The sequence below is a fragment of the Salvelinus namaycush genome, chromosome 18 (assembly GCF_016432855.1).
Source record: "Salvelinus namaycush isolate Seneca chromosome 18, SaNama_1.0, whole genome shotgun sequence".
Classification (NCBI taxonomy): Eukaryota; Metazoa; Chordata; class Actinopteri; order Salmoniformes; family Salmonidae; genus Salvelinus; species Salvelinus namaycush.
In genome coordinates this window covers 10,723,926-10,738,620 of record NC_052324.1, presented here as the reverse complement: position 1 = coordinate 10,738,620, position 14,695 = coordinate 10,723,926, and the positions used below count along the sequence as shown (strand labels likewise).

Sequence of the window (14,695 nt, the reverse complement as noted above, 5' to 3'; positions counted from 1 at the left end):
GTACCAAATACAGCTGTCCATATTCTCACGAGTCCAAAGAAGTAGGCAAATCTCCATTGAAAGTGCATTTTGGTCCAGGAGTAGGCTTAATCTGAGTCCGGTAACACGCCTTTATTATGAAGCTGAAAATGCAGAATGAATCAAATCAGTTTTACACAAGATTTCCTGCTGTTCCTCACAATTAGATTTACTAGGATCCACATTAGCCGACGCCAATGGGCGACAGCTAGTTTTACTGGGATCCAAGACATTACAGACAAAAGACTACAATTTACATACATTTAAAACATTAACATGTCGTGTGTTTGCATCTATCAGTTACACATACATGTCAGTACATACACACAAGTACTGTAGGTCACGTGTGGGAGAGGTGTTGCTTTATTTGTTTTTTGAAACCAGGGTTTCCTTTTCACTTGCGCTTTATGAGGTGGAAGGGAGTTCAATGCACCCATGGCTCTGTATAATACTGTATGTTTCCTTGAATTTGTTCTGGACCTGGGTACAGTGAAAAGACCCCTGTTGGCATGTCTGGTGGGGTAAGTGCTTATGTCAGTGCTGTGTGTAAGTTGACTATACAAACTATTTGGAATTTCCAACAAATGAATGTTTCTTACAAAAAACTAGAAGTCTTTCCTCAACTCTTAGCCAGGAGAGACTGGCATGCACAGTATTAATATTAACCCTCTGATTACAATGAAGAGCAAGACGTGCCGCTCTGTTCTGGGCCAGCTGCAGCTTAACTAGGTCTTTCTTATTAATGTGTTACATATACCTTTGATTCTTAAGTAATATAACTTACAAACTTAGTACATAATCCATATATCATAACCCAAACAATGTAAAGTTTCAAAATATACATAAGCTGTTGGTCCTTCAGTTGAGAACAGTAGAAGGTTTTTCAAGCCCATCCCTCAAGTTCAGCTGTTTAGTTGAAAAATGAATTGTGGCTATTGTACTGTAACTGGGTTCACCACAAAACAAAGAGTACATGAAATGCAATACCCATGTCTTTTCAGTGTATTTATAACCTATTGTTCGTGTTGTGCCCAAGAACATCCCTTAGCCGTGTGTATTTATGATCATCCATGGGTTCTCATGCCTTATTTCTTAATTCATATTTCATTATGGTATTAATCCTATTTTCATTTTTTTTAAATGATCTATATGCACAGCTTGCTAAAGTAGTCTTTAGAACAATACGGTCGTGAGATAGAGCAGGCTTGATAAGTTGGCACAATCGAGGGCTTTGTGCTCTGTGGCTCTCTGCATTTTTATTTTTAAACTATTTGCTAGCCCTCCTATCAGCTTGCATCTCAGACTTGAGTCCAGTGTCTGCTCTCAATAGCCTTCTGTATAAAGACAGAAAAGAGCCCTTCCCCTGTCCCTCTACCCCCCTCACGCTCTCTCTCTCCCTCTCTCTTTCTCTATGTGCCTCTCTCTCTTTCACACACTGACAAGTGCAAGTCCCCTGACAGGGAGCCTGATCACTTTGAGAGTTGAAAGTGGAGGAGGAGGGTGCCAGAGACATCAGGTTTGCATAATATACAGAGAGAGAGAGCACCTGCCAGGTGAATGGGCTTCGGTCATATGTAATGATAAGGAAAGTACTGGACCATGAGGTGGGGTTGTGACAGCATGTGTGACCCAACGGGAGCAGGAAAAAGGCACCAGTGGACCGGACAGCTCTTCTTATACTCACTGCTATACACTCTGAGGAGAAACAACCGTCCTAGGTTTCAACTTCAGTGGCATTTTTAATCTAACTGCAGTTGCTGGATTTATGCACAAAAGGGTAAGTGTTATTTTTCACAAAGAGAATCACTGAGGATCATTTGAGATTTGTATATTGAAATGTATACTACAGACCTATTTATGGTTCTAAACAGTGATGTAAAGTACTTAAGTAAAAATACTTTGAAGTACTACTTAAGTCCTTTTTGGGGGTATCTGTACTTTACTATTTATATTTTTGACCATTTTTACTTTTACTCCACTACATTCCAAAAGAAAATATGTACTTTTTATTCCATTACATTTTTCCTGGCACCCAAAAGTACTCGTTACATTTCAAATGCTCAGGCTGGACAGCAAAATGGTCCAATTCACACCTATCAATATAATGCGTTGTCATCTCTACTGCCTCTGATCAGGCAGACTCACTAAACACAAATACTGCGTATGTAAATTGAGTGTTGAAGTGTACCCTTGTCGGTCCGTAAAAGAAAAAAAAGAAAAAATTGTGCCATCTGGTTTGCTTAATATAAGGAATTTGATCTATAGCAGTATGACAATTGATTACTCTTTTTCACAACTGTACATAAGTACTTTTTAAACCAGATACTTATAGACTTTTACTCAAATAGTATTTTACTGGGTGACTTTCACTTTTACTTGAATCATTTTCTAGTAAAGTGTCTTTACTTTTAATCAAGTATGGCAATTTAGTACTTTTTCCACCACTGGTTCTAAACATCTATTTTTTTGTTTTATTCTTTGACATAGGTATAATAGAATGATCATGATGTGCAACTAAAATATCTTATCTCAAGTTTGAGTTCTGACATTTGGGCTGAAGAAAATTGTTTCAAATGATAGAGCAGCCAATATGGGCTGTTACAGAACTGATAAGACAAACCTACTGTTACACTATACTCGCTGGGTCTAGGGGGCCTAGGCTTGCCTAATTGTTCTGTAAACTGACTACCCAGCAAACATGGCCCTATTGGCCCCATTTGGGTATTTGGTGGGCAGGGTGGGCAGGGGCTTAGCCAGCCAAACATGGGCTAAACATGGGCTAGCCCACAACAACCCCATCAGCCCAACATGGGCTAGCCCTTCATGGGCTTTCCCCATACCAAGCCCACACCAGTACAACACGGGCAAGCCTACACCAGTGCAACACGGGCTAGCGCAGTGGTTTCCAACCTTTTTCAGTTACTGTACCGCCAAGTACATTTTGCTCTGCCGATAGTATCCTTGAAGACTAGCTGTCGCCATAGAGCCCCACAGTGGAGGTGTCATAATACCCATAAAAACGAGCGGTCAAACAGGGAAATGATTCCAATCGTTTTTCCACCATTCATTTTTCCCATTTTAGAAACACTTAAAATAAGGGCTTTGTTTCGTGTAGGCTTACCCTGGCGTGACATTTTGATAACCATGTAAATCTCTCTCGGACAAGGTGACTTATATCAATATATTTGGCTCTATTTACTCTCATATTCAAAAATACGAATTAGCATCAAAGTAGACATGCAAGACTACAAATCACTGCAAGCTCCTGCACGTCATCTCTAACGGACACCTTTGCTAACAGGTATTGTGTCAATTTAAAAGCTGCACAAGACAGTTCACAGAATTGTCCATTTAAAGAAATGTAGCCAATTTATTAATTACTACATTTAGCTAACATTAGATAGTTAATCCAGAAATTCTAAACCGTCATAAAAAAGCCAAACTACGGTTTGCAACTGCACATGGGGACAAAGATCGTACTTTTTGGAGAAATGTCCTCTGGTCTGATGAAACAAAAATCGAACTGTTTGGCCATAATGACCATCGTTATGTTTGGAGGAAAAAGGGGGAGGCTTGCAAGCCGAAGAACACCATCCCAACCGTGAAGCACGGGAGTGGCAGCATCATGTTGTGGAGGTGCTTTGCTGCAGGAGGGACTGGTGCACTTCACAAAATAGATGGCATCATGAGGAAGAAAAACTATGTGGATATATTGAAGCAACATCTCAAGACCTCAGTCAGGAAGTTAAAGCTTGGTCGCAAATGGGTCTTCCAAATGGACAATGACCCCAAGCATACTTCCAAAGTTGTGGCAAAATGGCTTAAGGACAACAAAGTCAAGGTATTGGAGTGGCCATCACAAAGCCCTAACCTCAAATCCATAGAAAATTTGTGGGCAGAACTGAAAAAGCATGTGCGAGCAAGGAGGCCTACAAACCTGACTCAGTTACACCAGCTCTGTCAGGATTAATGGGCCAAAATTCACCCAACTTATTGTGGGAAGCTTGTGGATGGCTACCCGAAACGTTTGACCCAAGTTAAACAATTTAAAGGCAATGCTACCAAATACTAATTGCGTGTATGTAAACTTCTGACCCACTGGGAATGTGATGAAAGAAATAAAAGCTGAAATAAATCATTCTCGCTACTATTATTCTGACATTTCACATTCTTAAAATAAGGTTGTGATCCTAACTGACCTAAGACTGGGAATTTTTACTAGGATTAAATGTCAGGAATGGTGAAAAACTGAGTTTAAATGTATTTGGCTAAGGTGTATGTAAACTTCTGACTTCAACTGTACATTGCGGAAACCGAAGAGGTTAACTAAAAGAACAAAAACAGTCAGGCCGAGAGGCTCTATGGCCACCTCTCTCTCAAGGTTTGATTAAACTCCTAATTGCCAACACCTGCACACTTTATCAAGGCTTGACAGAGAACCTGGACCCGGTTGCTGCTGCCCCCTGGGACTGGAGTGTGGAAGTGGTAGTGCTAGTGTCTGATCATGCTCCTCAGACCTAACCTACCTAACCTATTCCATAGCAGGTTTTATTCAGACATGAGTTATTTGCACATTGGCAATAACTGTGATGGTGTGCATAGCAAGTTAGCCCTCACATTGAATGTTTTCCTGAATGTCTCTGTTTGCGGTTCATTGCCAAGGAATGTTTTCATGCACAGTATGTCAATATGTGCTTTTGTGACTGAAGGTTATGATATCATCAGATAATGGATACATTACTGCTTATACGATTTGTGGAGAGAGTGACTTTTGCCATTGCCCTTCACCATACAATTCCATTTGAATGGTGTTGTAGACATACAGAAAGTATTCACACCCCTTTTTCCACATGTTGTTGTTACAAAGTGGCATTGGATGTCATTGTCATTGTTTGTCAACCATCTGCACAAAATACTCTGTAACGTCAGTGGAAGAAAAATGTGAACATTTGTAAAAAAAATAATCATGATAAATAAAACACTAATATATCTTCATTAGATATCTTGATTAGATAAGTACTCAACCTCCTGAGTCAATACAGCGATTACAGGTGTGAGACTTTCTGGGTAAGTCTCTAAGAGCTTTCCACACCTGGATTTTGCAACATTTGCCAATTATTATCCTGAAAAACTCCCCAGTCCTTAATGATTACAAGCATACCTATAGCATGATGCAGCCACCACTATGCTTGAAAATATTGTGAGTGATACTCAGTAATGTGCTGTATTGGATTTGACCCAAACACAACACTTTGTATTCAGGACGAAAAGGTAATTGCTTTACCACATTTTTTTCTGTATTACTTTAGTGCCTTGTTGCAAACAGGACGCATGTTTTGGAATATTTTTCTTCTGTACAATCTTGCTTCTTTTCACTCTGTCAATTAGGTTAGTATTGTGGAGTAACTACAATGTTGTTGATCCATCTTCCGTTTTCTCCTATCACAGCCATTAAACTCTGTAACTGTTTTAAAGTCATCGTTGGCCTCATGGTGAAATCCCTGAGAGGTTTCCTTCCTCTCCGGCAACTGAGTTAGGAAGGATGTTTGTATCTTTGTAGTGACTGGGTGTATTGATACACCAGCCAAAGTGTAATTAATAACTGCACCATGCTCAAAGGGATATTCAATGTCTGCTTTTTTTTCTCCCATCTACCAATAGGTGCCCTTCTTTGCGAGGTATTAGAAAACCTCCCCGTTTGAAAATCACTGCTAAACTGAGGGACCTTACAGATAATTGTATGTGTGGGGTACAGAGACGAGTTAGTCATTAAAAATAATGTTAAACACTATTATTGCACACAGAGTCCATGCAACTTATTATGTAACTTGTTAAGCAAATTTTCACTCCTGAATTTATTTAGGCTTGCCATAACAAATTATTGAATACTTATTGACTCAAGACATTTCAGCTTTTCATTTTTAATTAATTAGTATAAATTCTGACTTTGACATTATGGGGTATTGTGTGTAGGCCAGTTACAAAAACATTGCAATTGAATCCATTTTAAATTCTGGCTGTACTACAACATAACGTGGAAAAAGTCAAGGGGTGTGAATACTTTCTAAAGTCACTGTTACTTCTTAGCACCTACCCATATCAGACAATACTTGGTAGATACAATATACTACATGAAACATTACACAATAACAGACACCTGCCCACCAAAGGTGTGCATCCTTCCCAGAGCCAGAGTAAGTGCTCAGCCTAACGAAGCACACATCTATACCAAGGTCCATTGGCAGGTTAAACAGCTCCATGAAAAGATCCCTGATTCAGGGGGACTAGCACTTAAATGTCTCCCATATATCCCAGTGCCTGGGCTGACTCTAAGGGCAGGCAGAATGCCCCCTCACATGCCTCTATAACGGCCCCGTCATGGAACTCCCAGACAAAGGAGCAGAAGACATTTTCAACTCCATCACTGAGTGACCAGCAGCCACAGAACGTTTTCTTTTCCACTAAAAAAACACATTTATCACACAAATGTCTGCAAAATGGGGATGGTGATTCTAGCTGATGTTAGACCTAATTGTTCACAGAAGATTTCAGTATTGAGCAAACCTCAAACTTCAACAAAGCCGTGGGAGCTTTCTGTCAAATAAAGAGCATTTTGATACAGATATTCTTGACTTGGTTTGTCTTTAGTATAGTTGCTCGAGCGCACTCTTGGTGGCAACTGGGTGACCCACGTTATGTACATAATGCTGCCAGCTTGTTCTGGGTCACTGTGCAGTCCGATCTGATTTCAGGCTGCAGGTTGAATGGCTGCAGATCCGTACTGGATGACTTTCCAGCCCCATGCATTATTCATCTAAGGGACAGATGACACAGAAACACAGGGTATATCAGTCCATGCTGTTGTGTGGCTACACTGTGCCGTGTTCAGAGTAAAGGTGTAGCTGTAACACTTTCAAAAGCATGCAGGTATAACGCTTTATAATTGGAAGAATATGTGTGATCCCTTACAATGTCTTACAATAAGACGTATACAATGTTAAGTCTCTCTTATGTATCAAAATGTCAACATAAATTATGATAAACTCTTGAGTACAGCTTTAATGATTAGGTGCTGGGACATGCATCTTCTTTGGACAATTTCCCATTGCGCCTTTTTCAAGGAATTGTATTAAGGATACAATGTGTGTGTTCAAATGATCAAGGAATGTACATTTCTTGACATTTGCTCAACATAAACCTAGTAGTTGTTTCATTACCAAAGGCACACAATGTGCTCATTGGAAACAACCATTTGACTGAGCTGTTACGTGCGTTCCCAAATAAGTAGGAACAGGAGACAGTGGATCCAAGTGACTAACAGACTCCATGTCAATGACAAAATGGAGTTTGTTGATTTCAGGACTGTCAGCCTATTGTTTTGGTACACTGTGGATAACTTACACTGCTTTTTGTTTCAGATAACCCTCAATTTGGGACCATGGTTGTCAAACAGGGGAGGCAATGGAGGTCGATGTGCAAAGGCCTTGTCCTGGGTGCCCTACTTACCAGCTGTATGATCCTGCTCTACTGCCTTTCTGCTCCACAGGTCCACTTCAACCTGCCCGAGTAAGCCCCTTTTAGACACTTTTTACTAGGGGAGGTTGTTGGGCATCCTTTGCAGTAAATATTGCATCAACAACATTCAGTAGCAATATATATGATATACAGATGATACAGATTGCTTTATTTGCCACATGAATGATGGTAATAAGCTACTATGAGAGGCAAAATTAGTTTGGGGTCTTCTACATCATTGCATAATGGTAAATCAGATAATATTTGTGATTTGATGTGTTGTACACTACCAGTCAAAAGTTTGGACACACCTACTCATTCAAGGGTTTTTCTATATTTGTACTATTTTCTACATTGTAGAATAATAGTGAAGACATCAAAACTATGAAATAACACATATGGAATCATGTAATAACCAAAAAAGTGTTAAACAAAGCAAAATATATTTTATATTTGAGATTCTTTAAATTAGCCAACCTTGCCGTGATGACAGCTTTGCACACTCTTGGCATTCTCTCAACCAGCTATTCTGAGCACTTGTTGGCTGCTTTTCCTTAACTCTGCGGTCCAACTCATCCCAAACCATCTCAAGGTTTGGGTGATTGTGGAGGCCAGGTCATCTGATGCAACACTCCAACATTCTCCTTCTTGGTAAAATAGCCCTTGCATAGCCTGGACGTTTGTTTTGGGTCAGTGTCATGTTAAAAAACAAGTGATAGTCCAACTAAACGCAAACCAGATGGGATGGCGTATAGCTGCAGAATGCTGTGGTAGCCATGCTGGTTATGTGTGCCTTGAATTCTAAATATATCACTGACGGTGTCACCAGCTAAGCACCCCCACACCATCACACCTCCTCCTCCATGCTTCCCGGTGGGAACCACACATGCAGAGATCATCCGTTCACCTACTCTGCGTGTCACAAAGACACGGCGGTTGGAACCAAAAATCTAAAATTTGAACTCATCAGACCAAAGGACAGATTTCCACCGGTCTATTGTCCATTGCTTGTGTTTCTTGGTCCAAGCAAGTCTCTTCTTCTTATTGGTGTCCTTTAGTAGTTGTGTCTTTGTAGCAATTCGACCATGAAGGCCTAATTCATGCAGTCTCCTCTGAACAGTTGATGTTGAGATGTGTCACTTGAACTCTGTGAAGCATTTATTTGGGCTGCAATCTGAGGTGCAATTAACTCTAAGGAACTTATCCTCTGCAGCAGAGGTAACTCTGGGTCTTCCTTTCCTGTGGCAGTCCTCATGAGAGCCAGTTTCATCATAGCGCTTGATGGTTTTTGCGACTGCACTTAAAGAAACTTTCAGAGTTCTTGAAATTTTCCAGATTGACTGACCTTCATGTCTTAAAGTAATGATGGACTGTTGTTTTTCTTTGCTTATTTGAGCTGTTCTTGCCATAATATGGACCTGGTATTTTACTAAATAGGGCTATCTTCTGTATACCACCCCTACCTTGTCACAACACAGCTGATTGGTTCAAATGCATTAAGTCGGAAAGAAATTCCACAAATTAAGTTTTTACAAGTCACACCTGTTAATTGAAATGCCTTCCAGGTGGCTACCTCATGAAGCTGGTTGAGAGAATGCCAAGAGTGTGCAAAGCTGTCATCAAGGCAAAGGGTGGCTATTTGAAGAATCTCAAATATAAAATATATTTGGATTTGTTTAACACTTTTTTGGTTAATACACGATTCCATATGTGTTATTTCATAGTTTTGATGTCTTCACTATTATTCTACAATGTAGAAAACAGTAAAAAATTAAGAAAAACCCTTGAATGAGTAGGTGTGTCCAAACTTTTGACTGTTACTGTATATGTGTACACTTGCTCTCCATAGGGTGCCAGTGCCTTACTCCTGCGCTCATCAGCCTGCTCAAGCCCACGCCACACCATTCACAAATGGCTCCCAGCATGCCGCGGGACAGACGGGCCTCTGCACTCCCAAAGTGGATGTCATGTTCATGAAGACCCACAAGACGGCCAGCAGCACGCTCCTCAACATCCTCTTCCGCTTCGGAGAAAAGCACAGGCTCAAGTTTGCCTTTCCAGACAGCCGTAATGACTTCTTCTACCCATCCCCATTCCAACGCTCCCAGGTCAAGGACTACAGGCCCGGCATGTGCTTCAATATCATATGCAACCACATGCGCTTCAATGCACCGGAGGTGGCCAAGGTGCTCCCCACAGACACCTCCTACATCACCATCCTCAGAGACCCGGCTGAGCTCTTTGAATCCTCCTTCCACTACTTTGGCCGCCTGGTGCCCATGACCTGGAAAATACCAGGCAAGGACAAGGTGGGGGAGTTCCTGCGCGACCCCCGCCACTACTTTGACCCTGATGGCTTCAACTCCTTCTACCTCAAGAATCTTCTGTTCTTCGACTTCGGGCAGGACAACACTCTGGAGCTGGGCGACCCGAGGGTGGAGGAGGGCATCCGGGCCATCGCAGGCTGCTTCCAGCTGGTCATGCTGGTGGAGCACTTTGAGGAGTCCCTCATCCTGCTCATGGACACCCTCTGTTGGGAGATGGACGACCTGCTCTTCTTCAAGCTCAACGCCCGGAAGGGCTCCACCGTGTCCAAACTGACCCCAGAGTTGAGGGCCAAGGCCCTGGAGTGGAACGCCGTGGACTGGAGGCTTTACCAACACTTCAATGCAACCTTCTGGAGGAAGGTGGAGGCATACGGGCACCAGCGGATGGCTGACGACGTGGCGGAGCTCCGGAGGAGGAATGCAGAGATGGCGGCCGTCTGTATTGAGGGAGGGCATGCTGTGGATGCAGATAGCATCCAGGAGACAGTCATGCAGCCCTGGCAGCCCATCGGGGAGAAGTCCATCATGGGCTACAACCTGAAAAAGAACGTGGACAAGGCCCACCTCAAGCTGTGCCGTAAGATGCTCACACCCGAGCTGCAATACCTGACAGAGCTGGGGGTCAACCTGTGGATCACTAAGCTGTGGGGGCATGTGAGAGACATGATCAACTGGTGACAAGCGGGTGACTGGAGAGATGGGCCAATGTTACATTAGAGAGCATAGAGAGAGAGAGAGAGAGAGAGAGTGAGTGAAGGAGTGAGTGAGTGAGTGAGTGAGTGAGTGAGTGAGAGAGTGAGAGTGAGAGAGAGAGAGAGTGTGTGGTATATCCTTGGCCTGAATGCCTGCATAAGGTCATAAGGGGTTGTGTTTAGCATGGAATGATGAACTCTTCCTATGTGTCAGCAGTATTGACTTGTTTGCCTAAATGGAAAACTCCACCTCAAAACGATATTTTTGTATTTGTTTCATTAGTCCATTGTTGATATTGTCCCAAATGTTTTTGCATGTCAGCAATCAAGTTTTCAGAAATACAGCTAGTATGATGCATTTTGAATCATATGATGCTGTGTTTTGCATAAGATGATGCAAAATGCGTCATACCAGCTGTATTTCTGTATTTTGAAAGTTATATATCTTGAAAACCTGATCGCTGACTAGCAAAACATTTTGGGACTATATCAACAATGCAGTGCTTAATTTTGTAACGGCTTTCTTCCTGGGATGAAGGAGAGGACCAAAATGCAGCACGGTTATTGTTCAACATGTTTAATAAGATGATAAACGATGAACATTAACAAATAACAAAAGTGAAAGCCGAGACAGTCCTATCGGGTGCAGACCACAAACACAGAGACAGGAAACAACCACCCACAATCCCCAACACAAAACAAGCCACCTATATATGATTCTCAATCAGGGACAACGATTGACAGCTGTCTCTGATTGAGAACCATATTAGGCTGAACACAGAAACAGACGAACTAGACACACAACATAGAATTCCCACCCAGCTCACGTCCTGACCAACACTAAACAAGCAAAACACATAAGAACTCTGGTCAGGACGTTACAAATTTGTAAATTGGTAGGTGCCAGAACAAAGTGTGCCAGAAAGGGAGGTGACTTGAGGGGCTCTGATGTACCAGAATGCATGAAAAAAAATCCCCTTTATAATAAATTCCATGCAGAATTATCATAGTTTTTGCTACTGGCATAGAGCAGTAGAAAAGAAGAGCTTGCATAAATTGAACATATGGGGGGGAAAAAATTGTAGCCTAGTGTCCGTGAAAAATGTGGCCTTTTATTAAAACATTAAATTAAATTAATTCTACATCATTTTAGATTAGCATACTATTTTTTAATACCTCACAAATGATCGAAATGACAGGCTACTTTGACACTGACAAACTGAGAATCTGAGATCACTAGAAATGAGTTTGTCTTAAATCCATCAATAGCCTAGGCCTAGGTGTGCGGGGAGACAAATAGTATACAATATGAGGAGGAAATTATAGTCCTAAAAAAGCTTTGCAGTTTCAGTGACTCTCCCAATGATGCGCTGCTCACTCGCCGGTGATGGCGGATGCGCTCGTGCCAAAAAGCTTATCTCTCTCTTGTTTTACTTTGTAAAACAATGCTGTTGTCTCAATAGGCCTATTTGGAAGTTGATAACAGATTAGCCTTCTTTTCAGCAGGATCCATTTGCTTTCCAACCTGTGTTTTCCCGCGATTGTATTTGAAATATTGCGAAATGTCTGTTTTGGCTGCATGCTGTTTGTTAACTGAACGATTTTCCGCGTGTTCCGGACTGTAGGCATGCCTTGCGGTTCGACTACACACAATCCACACCTAGACAAAAAAATTAAATAAACTATTGATCCTCTGTGGGTAAATTATAGGTTTACTCCTGATGTAGTATTCAGAATTGTTTAATTTCTTCCTGAACAGACAGCAGTAAGTATATAGCGTTGGCAAATGTAGGCTATTTTAATCTATCAGGGTTGCTGCGGAACCTCCAGCCACCTTCCTGTGGCTATGATTATATAAGGAAATAAATGATGAAGTGCAACGCTGGAGAGAAGAGAGTTGAAGGTTCATGACTATCAGAATAGAAAGAGGGAGAGAGAGATCGTAGAAAGTGAATCTCATTTTAGTTATGTAAAGGATACAGTCGTGCTTCCGTCTCTAACCACAGCAATGGTCACGCGTTGGTATAGGGCACAATGTTAGGCAAACCATAAACCCGGGCCAGCCCAACATTAATACATTCTTAGAATATCAGGCACGTTTTCCCATTACGTTTTTACGGGGCAGGAGAATTACAGAGGAGTCAAAGTTGAATTAACTCTGATTGCTTTTATTATATTTTTTACATTGCAAACAGTGAAAATAATTGTTCATGCCACAAGATGTACCGGATCCTGGCAAATGGGTTCTGGAACGAAAATGTCCAAAACTGAGAAGTGCCGGACCTGTTCCAGCAGAATCCGGCACAAATTAAGCACTGCAACAATTGACCAATGAAACAAATACCAAAATATATTTTCCCATAAATACAGTGCATGTTTGCAAAATGTAATGTACCCGGTAGGTGCTTGAGAACGGCAAGGTGTTCAGTTACAATCTGAAGATATGCATACCATTGTAACATACGCCACTCTCCCGCTTTAAAATGTGTGTTGTGTTTATAGGGGGCAAATGGTCCCTTTTATTTCCCCCCTATTTATTTATGGTGGAATTGAATATTATTGAAAACTGACCCGAACCATTTCCCCATTTGTCTATTTGGTTGGTTTCAATGACAACAAGGTCAGATTCCCCTTTATGAAAGACACATATTCAAGAACATATTGAGGGCAAATCTAGAACAATAAAATGTGAATACTGAATAATCGGATCTAACCCATCAGCCCTGCCAATATTAGAAAGTGATACTCTTGTATTTTCGAAATAAAGACCAAATTAAAAAGGTGTCTGTTGTATTGCTTTATTAAGAATGTTGTTCCCTATGTTAATATTTAAAAAATTATATCTTGATGTGCAGCATTCTGCTTTTGTTTTCAAGCCATTTTATCATCTCTATTTTACATCCACTTTACAGTAAAGTCATGATAGTAACAACGGATAATGTGTATAATAAATGTGGGTGTGTCATTTTGTCTGTACGTGTGTAGCTGCACAGTAACTTAGTTCAGTATCTCTGCATACAAAGATTTTTCGTGAGCCGCCTGATCCCACGAGTTTACATGAACAACGGTGATCCCACGAGTTTACACGAACAGGGGTAATCAGTGTGGAATTTACAGTGCCTTCATGAAGTATTCACACTCCTTGACACCCTGAATTTAATATGGGTTAAACTGAGATTTTGTGTCACAGGCCTACCCCATAATGTCAAGGTGTAATTATGTTTTTCGAAATAGTTTACAAATTAATTAAAAATTAAAAGCTGAAATGTCTTGAGTCAATGGGTTTTCAACCTCTTTGTTATGGCAAGTATAAATACGTTCAGGAGTAAAAATGTGCTTAACAAGTCACTTAAGGAATTGCATGGACTCACTCTGTGTGCAATAATGGTGTTTAACATTATTTTTGAATGACTACCTCATCTCTGTACACCACACATACAATTATCTGTAAGGTCCCTCAGTTGAGCAGTGAATTTCAAACACCTGAATCAACCACAAAGACCAGGAAGGTTTTCCAATGCCTCACGAAGAAGGGCACCCATTGGTAGATGGGTAAAAATGATCTGACATTAAATATGTTTTTTTAAATTATTTATCTAGGCAAGTCAGTTAAGAATAAATTCTTATTTACAACGCCGGCCTACACCGGCCAAACCCAAACAATGCGGGCTGGTTGTGATACAGCCTGGATTTGAACCGGGGTGTCCTGTAGTGACACCTCTAGCACTGAGATGCAGTGCCGTAGATTGCTGCGCCACTCGGGAGCCTATGGTGAGCATGGTGAAGTTATTAATTACACTATGAATGGTGTATCAATACACCCAGTTACTACACAGATACAGGCGTCCTTCCTAACTCAATTGTCAGAGAGGAAGAATACCTCTCATGGATTTCACCATAAGGCTAAAGAAATGTACTTTATGTCATGAATACAAACCGTTATGTTTGGGGCAAATCCAACACAACACATCATTGAGTACTACTCTTCGAATTTTCAAGCATGGTGGTGGCTGCATCATGTTATGAGTATGCTTGCAATCGTTAATGACGAGGGAGTTTATAGGATAAAAAGAAATGGAATAAAGATAAGCACATGCAAAATCCTAGAGGAGAACCTGGTTCAGTCTGCATTCCAACAGATAC

General features: G+C 41.1%; 1 protein-coding gene across 2 annotated transcripts; it reads left to right on the top strand.

Moving 5' to 3' along the window:
* The first annotated feature begins 432 nt into the window (after positions 1-432).
* On the top strand, positions 433-11,047 carry gal3st1a (galactose-3-O-sulfotransferase 1a). 2 transcript variants are annotated; one of them, XM_039013200.1, is made up of 3 exons: positions 433-539; positions 7,437-7,584; positions 9,383-11,047. In XM_039013200.1, exons 2-3 carry the CDS (start codon positions 7,457-7,459, stop codon positions 10,536-10,538), a joined length of 1,284 nt encoding a protein of 427 aa, XP_038869128.1. In that variant the 5' UTR covers positions 433-539; positions 7,437-7,456; the 3' UTR covers positions 10,539-11,047. The 2 variants fall into 2 exon arrangements, with proteins under 2 accessions (XP_038869128.1, XP_038869127.1); XM_039013199.1 differs by lacking the exon at positions 433-539 and adding an exon at positions 1,232-1,795.
* Positions 11,048-14,695: the final 3,648 nt, after the last annotated feature.